This window comes from Lycium ferocissimum, chromosome 10 (genome assembly GCF_029784015.1).
Source record: "Lycium ferocissimum isolate CSIRO_LF1 chromosome 10, AGI_CSIRO_Lferr_CH_V1, whole genome shotgun sequence".
NCBI classification, from domain to species: Eukaryota; Viridiplantae; Streptophyta; class Magnoliopsida; order Solanales; family Solanaceae; genus Lycium; species Lycium ferocissimum.
In genome coordinates, this window is record NC_081351.1 from 41,254,774 (window position 1) to 41,281,688 (window position 26,915).

The 26,915-nt window shown below is 36.6% G+C and overlaps 1 protein-coding gene across 1 annotated transcript; it reads right to left on the minus strand.

The window, feature by feature from the left end:
- Positions 1-12,726: 12,726 nt before the first annotated feature.
- Positions 12,727-25,264, minus strand: LOC132033891 (sterol 3-beta-glucosyltransferase UGT80B1). The gene is made up of 14 exons (XM_059424030.1): positions 24,897-25,264; positions 21,355-21,503; positions 20,211-20,453; positions 19,206-19,317; positions 17,966-18,136; positions 16,470-16,533; positions 15,763-15,820; positions 15,494-15,671; positions 15,124-15,254; positions 14,682-14,784; positions 13,953-14,029; positions 13,653-13,700; positions 13,369-13,518; positions 12,727-13,207 (listed from the first exon to the last, which is right to left on the minus strand). Exons 1-14 carry the CDS (start codon positions 25,237-25,239, stop codon positions 13,001-13,003), a joined length of 2,034 nt encoding a protein of 677 aa, XP_059280013.1. The 5' UTR covers positions 25,240-25,264; the 3' UTR covers positions 12,727-13,000.
- Positions 25,265-26,915: the final 1,651 nt, after the last annotated feature.

Consider the following 26,915-nt stretch of genomic DNA (forward strand, 5'->3'; position numbering starts at 1 on the left):
TGTTAATTTTTGGCAAATTTTAACTCGCTGTATACATGAATACAACGTTGTATTCATGTATACAGTGAAAAAACAAAATTTGTATACACGCGTTTTATTGCTGATTGTTGCTACCAAATGTAATTGATGAAACATATGCTATGTGGCTTGAGTTAAGCCTAGAACTTTGTCATTTATGTAGTTTCCCCTTAATTTAATGAAGCTATGCAATTAAGAAGTTGGAGAAAACTGCAAATGGCAAGTAGACGCATTAATCAGATCTCGAAATTACGGAAAGTTAACAACTTTGGACCCTTTAGCTATTTGCAAATTATCCCTCCGTCTTATATTACCCATCCACATTATTAAATATATTCGTCCCAAAATACTTGCCAATTTATAAAATCATGATTAATTAAATTTTTTCCATCTTAACTTTAATATTAAATGTTCTTAAAAATAATTAATATTGATTAGGATGCAATTTATTGGAGAGATAAGGATACCATAGTAAAAATATAACTTTTATTTATGATTTTTTTAAGAGGCGTGAAAAGGGAAAAGTGAATAAGTAATATGGGATGGAGTGAGTAAATAGATTTTTTGAACTTTTAATACTCCCTCCGTCCATTTTTACTTGTATAGTATACTAAAAATAAATGTCCACTTTTACTTGTCTAGTTTGAAAAATCAAGAGATAATTTAATATTTCACATGAATTTTATCCTTATTATTAATTATTGGGTTGAAAATTTTAAAAAATTGTTAGTTGCTGAACAACTTTTAAATTATATTTGATTGATTTCAATTATTTAAAGGATTTATAATAATTAGGAGAGATATAGCAAAATTGTTATTTTATTTATTGCTCTTTAAGGAGTGTGTCAAGTCAAATAAGAACGGTAAAAATAGACATGAGGGATGGGTGTGGAGCGGGGGGGGGGGGGGGTCGTGTCCCCTAATAAATTTCGACAAAGCAAATAAATTGTAAGTATTGAATCAAGTAAATTACTACCTGCCATGAAAGGATGAAAGTTTACACTTGCATTAGCTGAAAGTCGAAATATATTTAAGCGAATATCATGAACTAAAACAATATTTCTCAATAACTAAAGTATCAAAAGTCCAACTAGACATTTGCTCTTGTACTCGTGAGACTAGTAACTTAGGGCTCTGATACCAACTGTCACGACCCAAACCACGGGTCGTGCGGGCACCTACCATATGATGAGCTAGTAGGTGATTACCAATATAAACCCAACACTTAAAAAGCATGCGAATATTGCCCTCAAAATTAATACAATTAAACGTAAACATTTATTACAGACTTGTTTCAATATATAAAAAATATATATATGAAATAAACCCCCGAATCTAGTCTAGACAGGTACAAGAGCTCCTACAATACAAGAAGACAAGATAAAAGACACAGCCTCTGCCGGGAGTGAGATAGACGAGGCTAGAGGAGAATTATCCGATAGACCCATGCGACGAAACTTCAACTAAAACCTGCAACACATTTACTCCCAAAAAGGGCGTAGCAAGAGTAGTATCAGTACACCACACGTACTGGTAAGCATCATAGGTCGACTAAGATTAGTTCAAGTAACACAATATAAAGTTAATAGATTAAGCAGATAAGTCAATGAACCTCCAGATTCTAGATAAAGACCATTACCATTACCGCCCCCTTTACTTCTTTAGTCCCGATGCTTGCTTCTTTTATTTTCCCCAACCACGGGGTATTCTACTAAATTCCCACCTGTTAACTCTCGTGCCCACATTTGTCGCATACTATACCTTTACACTTATTGTTTAAAGAGTCCACCTATTCACCTTACTACTATGTTACGGTGTATCTAGGGAATTAAATCACTATCTACGACCACCACTACGCTTACCTTGTGTAACCCCTCCCCCGCCAGGCTCTCAAAACACACACGGTTTAATGGACAATGTAAACGACAGAAATACACAATACATAACAATCAATTATGGGGATGCAATGGGATGCAAGACCCGACACACTATACATACATGCTATCTGATGTCTTTGCTCAGTAGCCATGACCTGCAGGGGACCCATTGTGTCCATGTACCACTCGTTCCGGAATACTCCTCGGACCCGAGCACAACCTCCGCTCCGTAAAGAACCTTGGTCGCGGGCCACACTAATTCATAAACACATATGTAATCCAAATACTTGATCCCACGGCCACAAGGCCGGATAACACCATACGACACTCATGCCTTGCCTATTTACCTGTAATTCCACCTGAACATGACGGTTGCAATGCACAAAACTACCTGACAAATCAATCATAATCCCAGCCCTTGATGGGCGCAATGCAAAACAACTTCATATAATATTCAATTAATACGACCTCCTAATTTCAAGGAAATAACCGCATGAACAATCGACAATAATACATACACACGGAATTTACTTCCCTCTCCTAGGGTAGCATTAAATAATTACAAGGTATCTCCGTGGCGACCACATCACTTTCTTTTAGGCTAAATTCTTATTATCATAGTCCTGACTATGCCCTATTCTAATCATATTACAAGTACATCTCTCCAAACTCCGGTGCCCGAGGACCTAAGCATGCATTCCCCCATCAACTCTAACGTATATACGATTAGCTAATCAAAGTCTAACTAAAGTAAACCGTAACCTACCTCTTTGGCGAACAGATATATGATCCTTCAACAATTTCTTGTCTTCTTAACCTCCATCCGAATCCATGAGCGGGTATCTTTCGTAGGGAACGGTGGAAAAGGGGATTGGAAGGGTTTTCTTTTTCTTGGGGGACATGGTTTTTCTTTCACGAGGAACCCCAAGAGCGACCCTTAGGAGTCTTATGTTTGAAAAAGGAGAGAAATAGACTAAGTACTCATTTTTGGGTCCTTTGTTTTCACGTGGACCTCTCGCGACGGTCCTCGAGGCCGCTATGGCGTACCGCCGCGCGGTCCTTAGGCCGTATCGCGCGCGCTATGGCGGTCCACCGACCGCTATAGCGGTCCGCTTTTTAATTTCTGGCCTGATATTTTCTAAACCCCTCTGAAATTGATTTTTCCCACTCCTAACCCTTAAAACATATTATGAAGCCCATTAAATATGACCCTAGACTTAAATTGGGCATGGTTTCGCAAAATATTAAATAACGACTGGACGGTTCGTTACAATTACATGACTACATGAGTTATTTTACAAGTTTTGCCAAAGATCAAACGCTCAAACCTTCAAGCGCTAATAATCTTTAACCGCTAAATTTGTTAAAAATAAATGATAAATTTTGATATTTACCTAAGGACAGTGACAATAAGGAGGAATTAAGAACAAGAAAGGGATACTATACAATCACAACCATATGCTAAATCATTTATAGTAATTTTAGACGGATCCATGACCACAAGTTCCAACCTTTCAAGGTAATAGTTATATAGTAAACTTTTGCCACAATTGATAAACTATATTTTACCATCTTATCCAAGACACAATGTGATAAATATTTTATGAATATGAAAAGTGGAAACTATATATCAAATCATAATTAGAACCTGTCTTTAAGTCTTGATAATGCGGAAAAAATATAATCTAGCTCAAGAAATGAGACATATAAAGAGATCAAATTCTCCGTTCCTTAACCGATGCGGCAGACGCAACACCAGTTGACATAAATAGTTATGAAACTCGGAGATGCAACATAAGCTCTTTTATTTTCATTCTCTTTTTTTTTTTTAAATTCTTTTTTTAATACGATTCTTGCATCATGCATGCTCTCATATTTATGTTATAGGCGTTTTCTGCGAGCTGTGGACTTGAGGTTGTAGAACATCATAAATGGAGAAAAGACAGATTTTTTCTCTTATTTTAGAGAAAAAGGAGTTGGTAATCTTTTTTTATTTGGTCACGGGTGAAAAATTTTAACTTGAAAGACAAGCAAAAAGAATTCACGGGATAATAAATAATTGGATTATGTAAAGTAAAGTGTGTATAAATCCAAATGCAATATTTCCAAATTTATGTTGAATGACCACTACGATAATTAAGTAACTATTATTGCACTTATGAGACTGCAAAATTATAATGTATTCCCGAAATTATATGTCCCTTCCAATCACGTTACATATAATTAGGTTTTTAGAGTCGAGGACTTTAAATTTGAAACGGACCATGATTATATTTTGGTTATTGTAATCTTATCTTCTTAACATTAATTTGCAGAAGTGACGAATTCGTTTGGGCTCAAAAGATGAGAAAAAAAAGAGTTCCTTGCATTTTGCACCCTTAATGTATGCACTTTTTTTTGACTTGCACCCTATCCTTTAATTTTTTATTTTAAAATGTCATTTTTTGGCAAAACCATATAACAGTTCATTTTATGAGGGACATAATAGGAAATACATATAATTCATAAGAGTATTGGAGGAGGGACTAGAATGGATGATTCGTTAGAGGATTAGAGTCATATATGACGTTGCAATGAAAGTTAGATTAGATAATAATTGGCTAGGTTGCTTATAGGAAAATCATTGTTTTCTGATCCACCTTTAGAGAATCGACAATCGAAAACAACCACCATTTAAAAGTTGACAGCTTATCCTAAACTATGAAAATAGCTCTGTACTTGTGCTTCTTTTCGCATAATGGTTTTGTTAAAACCAGATTCTATTTATTATATATACTATACAAGTTTTGTTTTGGTGCTTCATATCTAAATTAAATAATTGGAGACACATATGCTCGTCCGTACTAGTGAACTACTCCTTGATTTACTCATTTCAACATTACTGGATGCGTGATGCATCCTCTGTAAAGTAGCAAACAGTGAGGAAAACATTACTGGATGCGTGATGCATCCTCTGTAAAGTAGCAAACAGTGAGGAACTTGTCAATCATAGATTTGGAAGTTCTAGATTTGTTTATTCTATGAAAGTAAAAGAGAAATACTCCCATGATTGAGATAAACATGTATAGCTTGGAATTCTCTAATTTCATGATCTTGAATATAATCAACTGTAAAATTGAAGGACAAGTAAAGAACAAGAGTAGTATTCCATAGCTTGTATCAATGGATTTTTATTTATTTATTCCTGAAAGTGAGAAATAAAACAAATATCACAAGCAAGGGTGAAAATATTTTCTTGTCCTTCATAAAATGAACTGTTTTATGGTTTTTACAAGAAATGATTAGGTTAGGGTGTAAATCATAAAAAAATAGAGGATAGGGTGCATTAAAAATACGTTAAAGTGCAAAGTGTGAAGAAAATTAATAAATTAAAAAAGAATCTTTTTTCTCGATCGTTTAAGTAAGAGAGAGCATAATCCGGTGATGTTGTACTTTATTTTGATAGGGAACTACATAAAAGAGATTGTATGCTAAACAATGAGATTTGGTAAAGCAAATTAAGTGCGCAGGAATCCAAGTTCAACATCTCGAAACTTATACCTAATCAGTAATCATATTGTAAAATTTGTAATCTCTAAAGTTAAAAATTTCATATGTTTAAATTAAAGATAACCTTAAATAATCACACGCATTTTTATTTTTCTAAAAAAGATTTCTTCTCACGAAGCAATAATTATAATGTAGAAAACAAAAGGGAAAAAATGAAATTGTTGAGAAATACGTTCTTCTTTTTTATGACATTCTTTCTCATATTGAGTTCCAGCTTCTTTTTAGTCAGTTTTGCTGAACCTACAGAAGGTTTTACAGAAGTTGCATTAACAGAAAACAACTTTGAAATCCAAAGACCATTATTCCACTTGAACAGCGCTGTAGTCGAAAATGGACTTTAACGACAAGCCTTGATCCTAATAGCGGACCATGATATATATTTTGGTTATTGTTTATACGTACACAGTAAATAATAATCAATGCATCAATTATTATTCGTATAACAAGCTTAAATTTGCATGCAGGGACTTGATTATTCGTCAGTTATATGGCAATTTGAGGGTTGTGCATTTGTGCCAAATGGGACATCAAGGGCAACAATTCTACAAATTCATGGAGCATCACATGATGCAACAACAATAATACTAAGAATTTATGATGGGGACATGAGATACTATAGTGGCCAAATAGTTGCTACTAATCTCTACGACAAATGGTTTAAGGTTAATTTGATTCATGACGTGGATGGAGGCAAAGCTACTGTTTTTATTAATGAAAAACAAGTATTTGAGACCAAAGATCAAGGGCCTGGAGACTTGTATTTCAAATGTGGAGTTTATGGTGCACCTGCCAATATAAGCTATTACATGGAATCACGATGGAGAGATATAAAAATGTACAAAAAATTATATTAAAATGCAGGAGGAAACTGTAAATTGTAGCCATATTTATAGGAATAAAATATCTTATTTTGCTGAATATTCGAAAAGACAAAAAGTGATAGAAGTAAAAGGAGCAGTTTCAGGTCTATAAAATGAAAGGTTAATTTCATCGATGCTATCTAACTAAGTAATGAGGTGTCAATTTCATAAAAGTTATTTCATTTTATTTGTTATTTTAAAATAATTTAAGTATGTAGACTGTGACTTTAAAGTTATTAAGGTCAAAAAATTGTGCGATGTGATGATGTATTGAATGAGCTCTTTTGTGTTACATCCAATTGACAAATGACTTGTGCTTTTACTTTTCAAAACATTTATCCTTTTTTTTTTTTTCTAGACCAGCAATATTTCATGATCATCTCTTCATGCGAAGACGAGTAAAAAATGTACGACTAAGTAGAAGCAAATTGCCTAACATGAAGACAGAGGTAATGAGAATTTTACTTCTTTATGCCAACACACTTGATCAAGTTCCCGAACTATCCTTGGTTAGTTGAGTAATTTTTTATGGCTGCTCGATGAAAGAACAACATGGTGTGGCCTGAAATTTGTAATAATACATACTAACTATATATAATTTTTCTCTGTTCAACCAAAAAGCCCATGTTTAGCTTATACTATATACTTCAAAATATTCCCTCACATGAAATACGTATAACTCTCTATGGAGTTTTTTTGGTGGGAAATTCCTGAGATCTATTGAGTCAAAAGGGACAATACCTCAAAGAATAAGGACCAATTTGAAACATTTTAATTGTTCGACCAATAAAAGAGTAAGTTTATGATTTCCATTGGATTATTAAACTATGTAAATATAGGATTTGACAATGTTACACAAAAATGCTTGCTCCACTGTATTTGCACCGAAATTTGGTTAGATATAGAAGTTTAGAATGATTAATCCATTTGGCCTAATAGCTGCATTATCCATCCCCCCCCCCCCAACCTTTACAACATTATACCTTGGGGTGGGGGAAGGTGGGGAGTATACGGAATGTATCAACCCTGTATAAAGTGTATAAAAGGTGTTTATAACACAAATATGGGCTAAATCAGAGTTTATACACAGAGTATGAGCTACATTGCATAAGTACTTTAAACAATAGACAAAAGCGTAATTTTCCAAAAAAAATTAAATGATAGCATTTGTATTGAATACAGTTATATTTCACAAACCAAACCAAAATGTATTTTAGAAAAACAATCCAAAAGTTAGTCTTCGATCACTTATAAGTAAGACCCCATATTCCCTACAAGTACTTTCTCATCAACCGATGGAAAACACTGTCTTTTTTCTAATTAAAATGGCTTAATAAATATATACTTTGCCAATTTAATTAATAAATATAGTTTGCCCCCCGACTGCGAGCTTATAGCTAAATCCTTTGATACACCCCTTTCTTCGTGAAAAATCATATTTTTCGAATATGTGTAATACATGAGTTTCCATTCCAAATCCTAGAGTTTTTGAAGTTCATCAGTTTCCAATCCAAATTCTAGGGCTATGAAGGTTAAAACTAGTTTTAATCATGTAGATAACTCATAGTTAGGTTTGTAACCATTACCTTAATGATCTATGAAGATCCCACGTCAAAACTTAGCCAAACCCAAAAGTTTCTTACCCCAAAAGTTTCAAAAAGTGCTCCAAATTTTCGCTGTTGGTATTTATATACTACTCTACATGTTACTCGGATTCTCTAAAAATGTCAAGGTGCGTGTATGGGATTCTCCAAAAACAGTGCATTTTAGAGGATTTGCTACAGGTGCTGTAACATATTTGGAGAGTCCGAGCAATATAGTTGATACTCACCATCATTGTAGAATTTCTTACCCTCCCCCACAAGCATTCCAACCTCATACCAGCTCCAACTTTTGACCTACGCCGGAATACAAGAAAGAGAGGCAACAGAGAAGGGATGCATCTGCAAAACTTCCCGGGTTATCAGGTTTAGTTCCAGAAGTTGATAAGGATGAATTGATTAAAGGGACCAAAACTTGCTTGCTGAGAATAATTTGATTAAAACTGATAATGGTTCAAGTAATGCTTATGTGCAATTTACTAGCTAAGATGACAGTTTTGCAATTGGGAAGTCACTCCTCTCCTCGGGAAGGAGTCCAGGTAGTTTATTTTGATATTTCTTCTGTTATTCTAGGGTTATAATCCAGATTTTATTTGCTTGTTTTAATGTCCAAAACTATTCTATCATTTTGTTTAATTAAAAAAGAATTTTTGTTTTGTCATTTCCTAGTATATTTTCTTTAGTTTTTCTTTTGTACAATTCTTTTCAGGCTGGTTCTAGTGAGATGACATGCATGCGGAATTATTAGCCAGATCTTGAAGGCGAGTTTGATCACGAAATAAATGCATCTAAAAGATTGAAAATGGTGAAAAACATGTGAGGAAATGGTAAAGTGCTGAAACATTTTGAGAGTAAGCTGAAGTCTGGCTTGAATGAAACTAAGGCCATCACTTTGGGAATCATGAGAATGATATTAGTGTATAACAAAATGTTCATCCCAAGTGATTTGAAGTGGGTCAATATCAAGAGAAGTCAAAAATCAAGTTCGCTCCAATGAACTTGAGTCATCCATTGTAAAGAGATGTCGTATGAGCATCCATTGGTGAAAACCCTCCCGAGCATCGTAGGGCGATGGTGAGTTGAGAGAAAGGAAAATGAGAGAGGCTTGTTGGCGAAAACCCTTGAGGGCGTTACAAACCGAATGAGGGCCATGATCTTGATTCGATTGGTTGAAGCACAAAACCTCAGCCTCAAAGTCAAAGGGTTGACAAGAGATGACAGATGGTTGGATGGAAATATTCAGCCGATGAATCCAAAATGCATGTCATGATCATTGGAACTAGTACTACACTTAGATAAATTTATCTTTCCTTTCTTTCTCGTAGGAGACATATTTGTTAAAACTCTTTTCCTTTCTATCTTTATATTGTTATTTTTTTTGGTTTTTCTGTTTTGTCTCTTTGAGTCAGTTTATGTCAAGACAAGTGAGAAAGGATTTCAAAACGTGCTACCAGCTTTTTCAATTGCATGAAGCAAAGTCTGGCCAGCACATCAAAAGCGACATGATTCAAGAAGGAGTAATATGCAAAACAAGTTGTTGACAGGTTTTGAGAGTCATGACGAATAAAAAGGCTCAGTAGTTGTTGGAAAGTGAGCATGACTCAATAGAAATCAGTTATTTCCTTCTCAATACCCTCCACTGTTCGAATGGCCTCTCCCTGCTCTGACACCAGCCTGGTTATATGATTTTGAGCAATTCTACTTTGGATACTGGCATGAAAAAAGGCAGAGTTAGTGTCGCCCAGCTTTAGCCATTGTACCCTGGATTTTTGTCGGAGTATACTTTCTTCCACCAGAACCCATTTTTCAAGGTCCTGTTTGAGGCCCCTCTCTTGCGCATACATAACTTGGTTATGGTAGCAATCTCTCAGCTGCTCTTGGATCACCTGTAATTGATTCCTAGTGTCATGTATCCTTTGTTCCACTTTTGAGTACTCTTCTTTGTTTAACTGTTTCATAGTTTCCTTCATCTTTTTTAGCTTATTCCATACCTTAACCATATAAGTAGTATGTACTGGTTGTGCCCACACTTCTTCCACAATGGTCATAAAATCTTTATGGGAACTCAAATGATTCAGGAACCTGAACGGTCTAGCATGCTTGATTTGTGGCTCTTCAATAGTGACAGTCATCAAAGAATGATCAGAGAAGTGTGAATCCTTTGCTTCAGCTTCCAGGTGTGGCCATTCATTCAGCCAGGCAGGGTTGACAAGGACTCTGTCTATTCTGCTATGAACATGAGAATTTGTCCGAGTATAAAACCTGCCTACTGTTCTGAGCACTGTTAAGCCAATAGTTGCCAACATCTCTCCAAAATCTCTGACTTCAATCTCCTGTATCTGACTACCCAACCTATCATCATGGCTAAGAACAGCATTAAAGTCACCCATTATTAGCCAAGGGAGTTGGACCGTAGGTTCCAGCCCTTCAATGTCCCTCCACATATCTTTCCTGTCTTGAATAGTATGGAGACCATATACTGCAGTAAACATAAAGCCAAGAGTATCATTTTTCTTCTGGATAGAACAATGAATAGCTTGAGGATTTGCACTTAGAACAGACAAGTCCACTTTTGTGTGGTCCCATACCACCCATATCCTCTCCCTGTTAGTGGAATCATAGTTTCCCCACCAACTCCAATGGGGGAATACTTTTTTAACTATACTTTGTGTTTTTTGTTTAGTTACCCTATGCTCTGTAATAGCCAAAACTACTATCTTCTCCTTCTTTATTACCTTTGGCAGTTCCTTATGCTTGAACTGCTTATTAAAGCCCCTCACATTCCAGGAGGCTACTTTCATTTGGAGGTTGTTTTAGGGTCAGGTGGCTTGCCACCTCCATGTCTGCTGCTTTGTCCTCTTTCAACTAGGTCCAGGGCAGCTTGGAAAAACTATTGGAAAGTAGTTTCTTGTAGTGGACTAAAACAATTTTCATCAGCCTGGTCCTCTTCCTGGGGGTTGGTAACAGGAAGTTTCCCTTTTGATTTTCCTTACACCTGATTCCACCCTTCATTTTCTGTAACCTGACATACTCTTCCCTCCTCTATATTAGGTTCATGTGGCTGTTGTTCTGGTACCTGCCCATTCATGTCTTTGTTGACCCAGGACTGCTTCATCTTCCTTGGGTCCTGTTTGACTTGCTTAGGTTTGCTCTGCTTTGGGATTTGTTTTGGAGGATTAATCTTATAAACATGCCCAATTTGACAACAAGTTGGACAATATTGAGGCCTCCATTCATAGTCAACACACTGATCAAATATGACACCACTGGGATCCATTACCTTGATATTAGGAAGGGGCACAGTAATATCCATTTCAATTAGCACTCTAACATACGAGATTCTCTCCATTCGAGATGTGCAATCATCAGCACATAGAGGAGTACCCAGCCCACTCGAGATTCTGCTCAGGGAATCCAAACTCCAACAATTCAATGGGAGACTAGGAAACATCACCCATAGAGGGATTGTTCTCAGAATCTCCTTGCTAAAATTGAAATCAGGACACCATGGTTTTACTATCACTGGCTTGCTATTCATCATATGAGGACCTGACACCATCACTTGATCTCTATCAGAAGCACACAAGAATTTGATGACAAAATAGCCATCATTGTGGTAGTATATCACAGGTTTCGTCTTAAAACTCCACTGTCCTAGGAATCTAGACACATCACCAATCGTAGGTGAATCTCCTACCACATACAATATCATTGCATCCTTCCATAACATAGTCTCCTTTTCCACCTCTACTCGATCCAGTTTCACCAACTTCACACCATCCTTCAACACAGGTGCAATAAATTGAAGGGACAAACCTTTAGAGGTCAGCTTGTTTCCTGTGAACAAATTTGCCCAATTCTTCCTCTCTACTGGTTTAGGAGGTAGGGTCGATTGTCTTTGCACACCCAATTGAGGGAACTGCTCCATTTGGCCGCTAGGTGGTTCCGGGTTTGCTTCGTAGCTTGTGAAGCATTGCTCTTCGCAGCATTCTGTTTTCCAGCGTTAGGATTAGGGGTTTGTTGATTCCCCTTTGGAGCCTCAGCACCTCGTTCCATTGATTGCACCATGTGTGGGTCTGTCCTTAAAGCTACCTTAGCACTCAACACCCCTCTATTTGCGTTGACGGAGGAGAGTAGGGTATTTGGTGGAGTAAAAGTAGCGCCCATCTTCACCAGATCTGCCTGGATTCGACTAGTAGGATCATTTTCCCCTATTATTATTTCACTTCCATGTAACTGACCCATCTTCTCAACTTCGTTCCCAGCTCTTCTGGCTCTAGGATTCGCCATGGCCAGTGGAGGATCCGAGAGTTGGATCTTGTTCACCGCCTTCTTTTTCCGACCCTTAGCCATGCCGGCGGTGGCGCACAATAGTTGAACCACTTAACGTGCGCCCACAGAAAGATAAGAGTCTAGAGAGAGAAATATCCTCTTAAGTGCCACTTTAAAAGGCTTTACTTATCCTAGAGTGAAATAAACTTGATTACTACTGGATGATCAAAGCGGCTGTAAAGAGAGGCAAACACCAACTCCATATTTTTCGATCACATTCCATCAATTTTTTTGGCAACCAAAAGACTCACAACTACAACAAAGCCTCATATATAAACATAAAACGTAAGACATTTTAAACAGATCACATCAAACATTCTTGTCCATACAGTCAAGTGGCTTCCACTCCTATACTTTGATTATTATTGACTTGACTTATTATTATAGAAAGTAAATACGATTGATCTTCAACCAAGAAAATTACCACATATTAATGATCAATACTGAAAATAACCAACTGATATAAGCTTAAATTATAGTACATACACATACCAACCAACGAATCTTCTATCTATTACCCCAAAAAAAAAAAAAGAGGGGGGAGGGGACAAAAAGAGAACATTTCCCTCTGAAATCAAGCGCATGGTGATAATTACAAGCATCACTATGAAAAACCTAATAAATATATAAAGCTCAACCATGTAACTTGCCTTATTTCTTTTCAAGCCTAGAGAAGAGGACCCTGAAAAAAAAAATGAACGATATGCTGAACCCATACAAACAATTAATAAATAAAATATGAAATAACATAAACTATACTATTCTATAATGCAGTCCCACAAGACAGGCAACAGATTTTTCCAATCCTTGTAAAAAGCCACTGCAACGGATTTGGACCATCGTTTTCCTCAGGTGGTGGGGTTGGCAACGGTATTTCTGAAGGCAAATGCTGGTGGAAAGCATCAACTGCACCTGCAACACCATCTTCGTTCTCTAATAATACAGCTAGTTCCATTACTCGGGATTTCACCTATATAAGCAATTTCTCCATCAGATTCCACGTAGATATAAGAAAAATCATAACCAGCAGAGGCTGTAACGAGCTTTTCCAAAACACGCTTGTGTTCTGCAGTGACAGAGATAGGTAGTTTTGGAGTATGCCATTAGGTAAGGAGATGCATAGACACTTACATCAGACTGGAGCATAAATGTTATCGCATCAGAGAGTCCTTCCACACTAAGCTGTGATATAGGAATTGGAGCAGGTCCCAGTCCCTTTTCATAAATTCTATCGCCCCAAAAGAATTGATCGCCAAAGAATGGTACTATAGTTGTTGGACACTGGATTAAAAAGATATGGCATAAGAACATATGAGCATTCAATTCAATACAACTTAAAGAGCAAAATCTGATAGACATCTATGACTAGCCATTTAGAATAATTCTACTGATATGAGATCGAGAAAGAGCATTACCCCAGCACGTAGTCCCGCGGCTGTGGTTCCAGCGCCACCGTGATGAACCTGCAAGCAGGTATTTCCCACGAGCACATCAGAAGATAACATTTTTCAATTTATTATCACAATCCAGACATCGAGAAGACTGGAGCTTAGAAGGTCAGTTATACTAGTGAGTGTAAAATCCCTAATAACCAAACATCAACCATCAGTTTATCAGAACCGGTCCCATATCCCCAGTCTGCTATGCAGAAAAGCATTCAAACGATATATAACATGAGTAGGTAGCGGAGTAAATTGTAAAGCAATGGTACTCACCACAGCTGAGCATTGAGGAAAAAGCCAATCATGAGGGCACTCCGCGAGAAGGAAAACATTTTCAGGAATCTCTTGAACTGGAACAGAATAAGAGAAACAAAATAAATAAGCAAGAGAAGATGTTTCTTGGTGTTAGAACATTCCCACATGCAAACCAATTACAAATGAATGGAGAATCAACATTATTTACAAATACTACAACAGTACACTTGTGTATGTGGCTTCCATCCAGTAATATATTGTCCAATAAACTGTTCTCTTGGTCTATCCACTTAATGTTTATGTTGTTGTGATCCCAACTCCAACTCCATACCACCATCCTAGGCCCTCAAATTTCTCTCTGCTTCTCGAGGAAATAATTGGCCTTGGAATTGGTTTTTAGGTTGTATGTTGGGATTTGGGGGAAGGCTGAAGGGGAAGCTAAGGGAGACCTATTATGCCAGTTATATAGCTTATATAGAATTTTATTTAACAGACCATCTCCCCCAAGGTTCTTCTAATGGTATTTTTGAGGTTTATCCAGGTCTTAACCGTTCCAGTGAATGCTTAGTCGAGCACTAAATCTTCAATATGATATACGCAATAAATTAGGAGAGTTGATGCCTATATCTTTTTCTTTCTTCAAAGGATTGAATTTCATTTTGCAGCCTACATATGATCAATTTTATGGTCAGTCAAACATGCAGAATGTAATACGATGAACAAAAATTGCAAAGTTAGAGAACTTACTAGTACCAAGATCTCCCCAACCTCGATCAAGAATTCCCCTCTGCCCAGTATTCTTCAGTGCCTCCAAAATTATATCTGTAGTTTTCTTGGAATCTTCAAGAGGCTACAAACAGAACAAAAGGAATCAACAAATTGGATGTCTTCAAAACAAAAGTGAAGTAGGATATCAAAGTGATTTAATATATCAGATTGCTTAGATCTTCATTGACCCGAAGCACAGCCACCTTACAGATCTTTTTAACAATTAAAGTTGGTTTGACAAATATACAGTTAGATTCATAGAAGCTGGTCCACATCCACTAGTGATGCAAGTTTATCAAGTACGAATTGGATCATTCAGAAAGGAATCAGACTCAAGATATGTTGCAAGAGTGGCTGAGTGGGAATAAAGGATTGTCTGATACTTCTAAGACTTCTGGAAATTTATATTAGAAAACCTTACCATGCTCCCAAACCCAATATATACAGGTTTAGACCCATTTTGGATCCACTTGACAAATTCTTCTGAAGGTTGGTAGTTGCTCCCAAGGTTTAAGAAACAATAGCCAACAACATCAACCAAAGGGCCCCAATCTGCAAATTAATGAAATTTTATCAATAATTTTTATGATAAATCAAGTAGATCGAAAGTATGAGCACACATTATTGCTAAGCCAATGGTTGAAGTAGAACTTGAAAAGACAGAACTCCACAAGAAATTGAAAACAATTCATTTTGACATTTATAAGTGATTAGTTTTGCTTCAACAATGAAGTGGAAATGGACCAATACAAAAACCAGCATCCAGATACCATTGAGGAGATGATATATACCTTTAGGCTTTGGCACAACATGTGGACTCCAGATGTAGCCAGTTGGGAAGTGAGAAATTGACCCGTGGTACGTACTGAAGTAGGCGATAGGAGGAAGGTTTAGCTTCTTTTTCCTAAACTCGTTGATGTAACTTCTTATGCCCCACCAGATCAGTAAATCCACAACTATGTAGGAAAGCTGGATTGTGCAGAAAAGAATATAGAGTTTTAACAGGAATCAGAAGCATTAATGGCAAAATATTTTTCAGGAGAAGAAACTGATAACATACCCAGTACGCAGCAGCTTGAGGTACACGAGCCAACGGGTGAGGAAATTCATAAGTTGGCCTGTCTATTAACAAAGTGTGAGAAGGTATCTTGTTGAAATTAAAATGGGAGAATTTGATGAAGAATGACATTGAACTCAGCAACTGACTCACATTATATTCTATGTGCATAATTCCAATTGATCTATAAAACTTCCTAATTAAGAACCAACAGCTCCGGAAAGTGGGCACTTGCATCTAATCTTTGTATATCACAAACCTAGGTGTTTGGTTCGAACTATAGAAAAGCATTTTTTGCAACAAAAAAAATTCAAATTTCAGCAAAAACTGTGTTTCAACGCAGCTCTTGTGACTTGGAGAATTTTGCAAAAACTGTTTTTCAATTTCTTGAACCAAACGATCATGTGGGCCAGTGGTCCAAGTACCAGATCTTAGCCAAAAGGCCAACTAAGGTATCAAACGCCACCTTAGAATGGCCTGTTCAACATCATATCTAAAAAACATACACATAGCGCAGAATGTATTGGCTTTTCTCAAAGAGGATATTAAAAAAAAATAGAATTCTGATAGCGGCATTTTGTTTCATCAATGACTTACAGGAGGAATGCACTTTGCAAGGTTGCACATTGCTCAAGACAACAATTGCAGGTGCCTCCACTTTTCAAAATGAAATTTTCAATATAATGGAGAAAGTGTCAATCAGAACTTACGTCCAGGGCATTGTGAAGAAGATGTGGAGGGGTACCCCAAGAGCTTCAGCAACGTGTGCATGTCCTGTCACAAAGGGTGTTCAGAAAAATATAATAATGCTTATAAGTTGACTTGGACTAAATACTATCCAGTTGACTAATTTTGATAAGTAAATGTTATTAACCAAAATAGCACCAAGATGTCGCTGAAATCGCTACAACGATGGACTAGAACTATCTATGATACAAGGAGTCTTTCAAGTCCAGGAAAGCATAAAAATGAATTTTGTTTGTTGGACCATAGAGGAAAACCATTTTATTTGACATTTATTTACAGAGCATAAGCTCTAGATTAAAGTCTTCAAGCTCCAGATTAAAGTCTTCTTTCTCCTAAACTCTTAGTTTTCAATGATTTTCCAAAATAATGGAATTTGTAAACTCCTTGTGCTGTAATTTCTAAATAATAACAAACAAATGAACTCTCAAACCAATATGCAACTTGCCAAAGCAGTGCAGAATACACACCAATACACACCTCCTGAGGCTCAGCTAATGACTTTTCCCAATATAAAGATGCAGGGTATAACAATTTGGGATCACTGAAAGGAGGTTAATTAAGTTTTTTAGTTTGTAAGGACTTTTAATTGTTAGAAGCAGTTTAACACAGGTAGTGAATTTGATACAGAAAATACAACCAGGTGGATTTCTATACAGGCCAATAACCCAACTTCTTGACATAGGTCAATATCTAGAGATGATAACAAGTCAATATACAGACAAGAGCACGCACTACTCTTGACTGGAAAAAAGCAGAGGAGCAATGTCAAGGCAGTGCATTTAAATATGTAACATCTGAACAGTCAGACTCACTAAGGCGGTGGAGTAGCTTTTCAGAATGATCACCTCACAAGGTCAAATCCAGATAGCTTCTAGTCACCACATTAGCAGTGTCACAAGATTAAACTCATAGTAAGTAAACAGAGTTATTAGGCCAAAGAAATTTCAAGCGATTCGAACCTGATTAGGATTAAAAGTTATCTTTGAGATTATTGTGTCCGGAGCTTACAGTGACCCATCCCTCTCTTTCGTACATGCTAATATGTTTATTTAAATTTCATATTTGCTGACTTCATGTTAATCCTTTCTAAGATAAATTCCGCAACACGACTAAGAGACTTCATCCCTCAACAGTCAAGTTGCATTCACTCCTCCACTTAGATTATTCTACTGGGAGAAATGTATCCTAGTTACTGGCTAATACATCTTTCTAATTTAGTCAAACATATGTTGCCTGCGATGGCAGATTTTGATCAAACATCTGTATGAAAAAATGACCCCCCCCCCCCCAAAAAAAAAAAAAAAAAACCCCAAAGAGAAGACATAGAAATGTTTCCTTCAGAGAACATGCAATGAAATTACAACTCCATGTGATAAATCACGGACCGAACGTGAATCAGATCTCCAGATATCAAAAATGTGTAATGAGTGGTGAGTGCAGAGATCCTTTTAGAACTCACCATATGCAGGAGGATTTGCAATAATCGCTTGTGCTCTGAAAGGTTCACCAGTTTCAGTATCTGGCTCAGTGCAAGCCGGAAGAAGAGATTCAATTATAGCCTTTATCTGCTTTCGCTGTACAGATATCTCTCCTGGTCCAGAAGGAATGAGACCTTTGTTCCTGGCCATATCTGCAATTCCACAGAACATAGAAACTTAGTCCATATTAATCGATTTTATCAGCAAAAAGAAATTCTATATTACCATGTCACAAGCTTCTCTTCTACTTGTACGAGTATGTGAACGAGCCACTTATTTCATACTAGAATCCAATACAAACTTGACTGCTGCGTATGTTGAAAAATTACTAAAATTTCAAGAGAAATTTCCAAACGTGCATTAACTAAATAAAAGAAAAGGAGAAGCTTGATCTAAACACGGTTGCTCATAGGATATGTTAGTGTTCTACATTGGTTGGGACTGTGGCTATAGTGTCCTTATGACTTGGGCAACCCTTACCTCATGAGCTAACTTTTGAGGTTGAGTTAGGCCTAATTCCATCTTCTTATTGGTACCAGTGCCAGATCCATCATCATGGTTGTGTTACCTAATGTAGGGCCCTATGTTATGATATGTATGCTTCGATTAGTCCTGGGTGTGTGGGAAGAAGGTGGGTTAGAGTGTCCTACATTGGTTGGACACATAGGATGTCGTCTCCTTATATGATCTTGGGCAATTCGAACTCATGAGCTAGTTTTTGAGGTCGATTTACGCCCAAAATCCATCTTCTTAACAGGATAGCAAGGATAAGGAGCACTCTTCATATCGCTAGCAAGGAGAAAGCTCCCAAAATCAATATACCACCATCCTAGTTGTCATGAAATACTAAGGACCACCGCATTAACATGTTAGAGATGGACACTTTTATTTATTTAGTTTAGGTCTATAGTATTCATCCTGACATGCGGAGATATATTTCTTCTCTAGGCCAAGCACATGGAAATACTATTACACCGGCATGAGCCCAAATCTATGCTACATGAATTCTTCATTTACTTTAATGTACTTGAGTCAGACGAGTGTGAAACAGGTGCGGGAACTTTATATGTTTCGAAACACACACAAAATTTGCATGAAACTATGTTTACCCATACCGGATTCTTACCCACCCATACCTCATACATACCCATAGCAGAGCACTCATAGCATAGACAAAAACAAGAAAGAGAAAAACAAAGAAGCATGCCAAAGACCTCTTACATCCTGCCAATATCCGAGGATCACCACCCAATGGGTAGAAGTCCATGCCTGCTGATTTGACAAAATCGCTGAAGTTAGAATGAGTTGCCAGCCTGACACGATGACCAAAAGCCTGTCAATGCATAGAACTGATTAGAAACTGAACAAATTATTAACTCAACAAACGAACAATTTCTCAACCAAAATAAAAAAATATTAAGGTGCGAAAAAACCAACAAAATTCTACAGCCAGTGAGCCAAAAAAAAAAAAAAAGACCGTACATAAACTACTACTCGAAAGATGGAAACGTGAAATCTATACTTGAAATTTAATCAATTATTTCACAAGTAAAACCAATATTGACCACAAAAATGTTGCGAATATTAAATAATAAGCAAATAAATCATTGTGCACCAGAAGAGGCCAAACCAAGAAATAAAGCTAATCTAACCTTACACAGGAAAAGAAATCGAATCCGATGGTATCAACACTGGAAAGACCGTATTTAGAATGTTTTACCAGTCAAGCAGCAAAAGTTGTGAACTCTCTGGCAGACAAAATTTTCCCTTCCGCATATTAATTGCAAGGTCAAAGTGACCTTTGTTCTAGTACTTGCTTCAACCATATAGGTTCAAGTTCAACTCCAAAAATTATCTCCATCAACATACAATCAAATGAAATCTCAATTGGTTTAAAAGTTGGTGACTAAAAAGACTTGAAAAGTGGAGAAACTAAGTCCAGTAAAATAGGACTCAGAAGTCCGTCTAACAGACCTCTTCAACAAAGTGTCACTCAAAACTGAAATTTGGGTACTGCAGGATCCCTAGGTTATATCTGGTAAGAAAGCTGAAGCATAGAATGCAGTCATATAATCATTAGGGCAAGCATAGATGGTCAAGAAGCAAAAGACATAGAGCACATATGACTAGTCCAGATATAAACATGAAAATCTAGAAGTCCCAACATGCCTTAAGTCTCTTGGCCATAGCAGATATAAACATGAAAATCTAGAAGTCCCAACATGCCTTAAGTCTCTTGGCCATAGCCAAAAATGGTTGAACATCTCCCCTGGTTCCAACAACAAGCACCGCAATTTTCAACTTTGGAACTGACTTATTAAAATCCGTGATAATCCTGTCTACAGTAGTGATGGGTCCTTCAACGGATCGTAGCTCCAACAATTCAGAAGTTACAGGTGTACTCTTAGTAAGGTCAACCTCCACAGTTCCATCCCTTTGTATCCTTACCATCTCCACAATGAGCTTTTGCTGGCGACATTAAGAACAGAAGGAAATATGAGAAAATTGTAAATGAATAACAAGGAGCAGCCACTTAACAGCAAGAAGATGGGAAAGTATACCATTTTCCAAATGCATTAAGTAAAAAATAAAAAAAAAAGACCACATAATTATGTAGGTAATTCGTGGTAGCTCTTTCAGAGGAGCTGCAGAGTGGCAATCCTGTGCCTCCTTACTTACATAGGGAGATAGTAAGATTTCTTAGGCTGTACAATTAGTTGCTCTATGGACGTGGACAACCTATTATATGAAGAAGCGAATCAGGACAGATGATTGTGTGCACAAAAATTTGTCTTTATTAAAGAGGGTGATTTTTCTTTCAGCCACTAATTAAATTGCAACTTGACTCAGCAGAGCTCTACAACATACATATCAACTCCATCAGATAAAAGCAAGAAACTAGCTCAAAAAACAAATGGCCAAATTTGTATCAGTAAGTTTAAGTAAGTACTTAGTCAATATAATTGCCAGCTTCACATGGTCTAAGCATCATTCTAGGATTTTTTACTGGTTTAGCTAAATCATATGTATTCAGATAACAAGCATGTCACCGTTCCTTCACTTTTCACTTCCCATATCAGCTTTTTCTACTCCTTATCACTCTCCAACATAAAAGGAGCTTTCCATGCTTCAAGTTTACAATCAAATAAAACAAAGTCCAGCTAAAACTACTTTAAAGGACACAAGATTAAACTCTAACAAGTTGCAACAACTTCCAAGACATTGACATGCATATTGTAAGACTAGAAATTCTATCAACTTTTCCGCCATATTGACTATTATATAAAGTCACAGGCAAGCACTGCACAATTGGTTATCAGAACATAGGCGCTTCAAAGCTGGAGACATTAATAACTTGTCCAAAATTTACCTTTTCACGTTCAGAAAGTCTATCCAATATTAGATTATGTCTTGGACTATCCCTCCTCTCAGTCAAAGATCTTGCAAATGCCATATCCTGTCCTTCAAGGAAAAGACTTCTGTGAATAGTCACAGGTGCAGTAATAGAGTGCTCCAAACCTACAAGTTGAACCAAAAAATGCAAATGCCTTGTATGAGAAAGAAAAACATTTAAACCAGTAAACCACACGGTCAGCGTTATCCCCTTCAACAGAGGTATAAATGTCTAAGCTCTCTTAAAGCCAGTACGGAAAAGAAAAAGCGAAGAATCACTTGCAGCTAGATAAGTGATCTGCTTCAATTGCTTATAGATGACCCAATAAAATATGCTAATTACCAAATATTCAAAAAACAATACTCAGAGGTTCTGAAGTTTCATTCATGAGTATTTTGCCACTCTAGACATGAAATCATTGTCAACGTGACAGCATACTGGCAGAATATCCTAATTGTGATACAGGAGATAGCTTTTGGTTTAGAGGGAGGAAAGTGGAGATGATGTGAGAACCAACCTATTAGAAAGTTTATTCCCTTGGCTTTGAGGGAAGCACAAAAAAACTGTGAGCTAGTCAAAAACATTTTGCCCTCTTGTATGGAGAAGAAGAAGTTAGAGTTAGCACTCTGGAGGCTTTTGGATATTTGATATTTTTCATGTTTACAATTTTTTTCCAAACATTGATGTTAAATCATGGTTCCATTTATTAGTAGCTTGGTTTGACATCTTTGTTTGTCAAAATCTGTCCTCCGAAAATGATGCTTTTCGTTTGTCATTAATTTCTTTGACGCATTGGTTTTTCTTTGTCCTACTGCTCATTTCCTTTTGAGAGGAAGTTCTATTTCTGTTTTATTTTTGGAAGTTATATTTTTTATGGAAGGGGTGAAACTTGCCATAGAGGTAGCCAATTTTTTTTTTATTTTTTTTTTAAATTAAGGTCACAGGTGGGACCCAGTGACTGTTTCGAGCTAGCCAAGTCAGGTTGCGCTTGCAGAGTTTATCTGCCCATATATTAATACAGAGAAAAGGCAGAACTTCAATCGGCATTCCATCTAATCTTAGATAGGTAATTTGAAGGTTTGCCTCAATTTCTTGTTGTGCTTACACGCAAGACTATCCTTTTTCAATCGCTCCTATGTTCAAAGCAAACCGCTCTCTATTTTACTAAGGCTGGAAAGAAAGCCAACCAGGTTCAGACAAGGGAATGCTTCCCAACCTTTAAAGGAAGGCCTGATGAAGTGAGGGAGCTGCGGTGGAAGGAAAAACACTTCGGAGATCGAATGACACCTTTTTAGTTAGTGGTAAGAATGGAGACAGTCTAGTTTGATATTGAAAATCAAAATTTGAGATCAACAACAGTCATTGTTTGGCCTGCGTGGAGGACAATTCTCTCATTCACTAGACTCTTTTGCAATAAAAGATATGTTCAAGAAGATGGCAGCCTTTTCTATCCGATAAAAGTGGGCTAGAGCACCAAACACAATTCTAATGCACCTAAAGTATCAATACGCATCACATAAAGAGTAGGATGAAAAAAAGGTGTTGAATTACATGACCACCTCATCTAAAAGCTTAACATGTCAAACATGGGACATTTTATTTATTTAGTTTAGGTCTATAACACGCACCCTCACATGCGGAGATATGTTTCTTCTCTAGGCCAAGCACACAAAATATTTTGTTGATGGATTCTAGTGACACTTAAACTCGGAACTTTTACCTACTTTGAAACCAATCCTATAGACTACTCACGAGGACCCAACCTATAAACTAGTCCCTTGTTAGTTGGAGAAACTAATTTAGTCTATTAACCCCTTCAAACCCTTTCAGAGTCCATTTGGAACAAGTTTTCCTTCCATTGTTTCATTGCAATCGATCCCTTTTGAGTACCAACTACCTTGTTGGACAAGGCTGACACATTTTGTTTGAGTCCAAGCGACGATTTCTGGCACTCTTCTCGTCAGGTCAGGCTACCACTTTGAGTTGCATCCTCAAGCATCAACCAACCGGCTCATTTTTGAATTTGTGACCATCTTAAAGAAAACTTAAAAACTTGGAGCCAGAACACTTCTATTTATTTATTTTAGGTCAACGACAGGAAAATCTACAATACTTGCTGAGTAATATAGGAAAAGCCTTAATAGTCAGAGATTCGCAACTAAGCTTACATGGTTATCTAGATAGGATTATTTTGAACTCCTTCTAGTAGGTTGACATAGATGACGAGAAGTAATGAGAAGGCTTAATAAAGAAGATGAACCAGCCCTAGTTTTGGTGGACAGCAAATAATTAGTTCCATTTATCAAATTGTTAGCTAGAGGACAACAATGATGCTTAACATCATAAATAAGAAAGTTTCCTAGACCATTTTGCCATCCCAAGTAGAATCAGTACACAAATATGGTTTCATTTTTTATCAGATAGAATAAAGATACAACACAAATAATAATTTTACTATCAATCAAACAAGAATAATATTAGCATACTCATCCCACAGAGAATAACAGACAACTGAGATTAAATTAACTTTCTAATACACCTTCATGAGATTGGCGAGCATATTGCAGCTTCCTGATACTTCTGGAACCCTAGGGATGTCATCAAAGATCACCTAAGCTTATGCATCTATCAAGAAAGAATTTCACTACTTTCGCACATGAAGGGAATACAACACCCCAGCTTGGTGTGTAATGCTAGGTAGATATAAATGATGCTTAACAACTCATTATGCCACGAGGGTACTTATCAAAACGAAAGAAGTAAGGAAAAATAAAGGAATACTATGCCATGAGAGGTTCACAAAAGGACGTTCACTTTCGTTATCTATAAATATGAGCTTGATGGACATTGGTCATCATGACCATCAATGACCATGTTTCTCCCTTAGATGGCACAAAGCTGAGAAATAAGGCAGTGACTAGTACTTTCTTTTATATAGGCTTGGTTATCATGACCATCAATAATCAATCTAAACATTTTCACATTGAGCAGAGATTATTAATGAGGGAAAAGAATGTAAAAGTCTAGCAGGTTTTTAATCACACCATTTAAAACAAACTTGTCATGCGAAAGTTGCAAAAAATATGTTTAATTCAAGATTTTCAACAACTATCCATTGGGAAATGATGAAAGATACATATGGAAAGGTCGTCATTACTTAAAATACAGAAAACAGAAACTACTCAAGGGACATCAAGAAAATACCAAATTACACCCCTGGTGAACAGCATTACGAAACAAAAGACCAAAAAGAAAAGAAAAAGAAAAAAGCCCACAGGATCATTCTTAAGTCCTAATATCCCAGTCACTTGGCGTTCGCTCATACTTTTCCCCTCTAACTTTCATTTACATCCTTGCCAATGACATTTTGCCAAGGACCATGACTCCTATTCTAAATTTATTAGTCTAAGAGAAGACTAAACTAAATGCACAAGGAAGAATCTTGATTGCAGGTTTTCTCAAGCTCATTATTTTATCAAACATAACGAGAAAAGCTTAGGAAGCTGAAAAGCACTAACCTCTCCGAGGACGAAGTGGAGCATTAGTACTCTGATCATTTGACTCGGGACTCTCCAAAACTAAAGGAGACTGCAGTGGATGTGTTCTCTGATTTTTCATTACTGGAGTCAAACAATCATCCGAATGAGACGAAGAACTTGTCCTCCATCCATCTAATTCATCGGAAAAACCAGCATCAGACCGTTCATCAGCATTACTAGGTACTTCTAAATTACTCGTCCTCTGATCCTCTACTCCGGTCAACTCTTTTTTATCCGACTCAATGGATAAACCAACATCATTTGTTGAATCTTCTAAATCTTTGCAGGTTTTAGTAATGCCATTAGGCCCATTATTATCCATTTCATCTGATGAACTCCAGAACCACTGAAATTTCAATCCAACACAAGACAACTCAAATTCAAATGAACTCCAGAACTCAAGATTCAGCAAAATTCAACAACCCCACAATGAAAAAACAAATCTTGATGCTAGGAACTGAAGAATTCCACAAGGTTTAAGGCTGTAATTTTCCAAATTACACCACAAGCACTTAGATAGTCAATGTGAAATAGTACTAATCTGTCATCTGCAAAGACCAATCAGAAAAGAAAAAAAACACAACCAAACAGTCAACAGCATGCCTAGAATGTTTGTTATGCCAAGTTTAATATCAATACAAAATTCAACAGGCAACAATAGTACTAGTAATAAATAGCTACAGGAAACTCACACAATACATGCCCTATTTATTATCTACAGAGAACTAGAAAAAACTACCAACCAACAACAGATAAATTAAAAAGTGAAAAGGAAAGATACTTTTTTGCTAAAAAGACTGGAATCTGGCAAATTCTTTTGATGATTCAAGAATTAAAGAAAATGAATACTCAACTACCAGGTGTCTAACATAAAATTTCCAAGAAAAGAACATCTTAGTACTTTTACTTCTCCTCTTATGACTTATTAGAACTTTGAAATTAACAACTAGGGACAAAAATTACCAGCAATTATGGATGAAAACCTTTTGGAGGGAAGCTAAAAAAAGATGGAGTATGGTTTTATTGAAAAAAGGTTGTAGAAGAACACTTGATTAAGCATCCTAAAATTTCAATTCTTGAAAGCTGATGAAAAAAGTCTTTTGAGTTCTCTATTCTTTTCTTAATTCTAATGTAAAGAAAGGTAAAAAAAAGTGGAAAAGGAAACGTTTTTATTACCAGTACTAGTATAGTAAGTAAATAAAACAATTATAAGCTGGTTAAAAAAAAAAAAGAGAATTGTTTTTAGTAGTAAACCAATTATAACACGCATGTTTGACAGCGATTTTATGGAATTCAATTAATTATATTCACATTTATATTTTGGACCTTTCAGTAGCTAGCTGGCAGTTGTCAGAATCTTGAAAGCCATAAGGATTGTGAAAATCTGAATATTACTATATCTTAGTAGGAGTATGATTAGTTGATGACAGAATATCCTAAGTATAAGGCTCTGTTTTTGGTCAATGGCCAAAAGGTTAGAGGGTTAGATTTTCAGTTTTTGTTTTTCTTATTTTGGAAAAGCGTTATCTATTTGAAATTTAGGGTGTGTTTGGTATGACGGATAGTGTTTTACACAAAATGTTTTGCAAGATAATATTTTCTTGAAAAATAAGTTATTTTCCTATTCATTTTGAAAAATGTCATTTTAAGAGCATTCATATTCAAAGCAAACTATACGAGGTTTTTGAATTCTGAGTGCAACTTCTGATGTTGGGCGTAGGAAGGGTGGGAGGTGGGGCAGGCAGGGGGTTAGGCCCTAGGGTATAGGGTTGGGGCTGAGGGTAGGGTAGTTGGATAGGTAGGGTGGGCGAGGGTGGAGTATGGGGTAAGTGGGGTGGGGGTGGATGGGTAATGCGAGGGTGAGTTATGAATGCATTGGTGTGTTTTTATTGATTCGGAATATATTTTTCCTCAAAATTTTTAAGAAAAAATCCTCTTCTATTTTGAGGAAAACATTTTTGGTAGGAAAACATAAAACATCTTCCATCATACCAAACA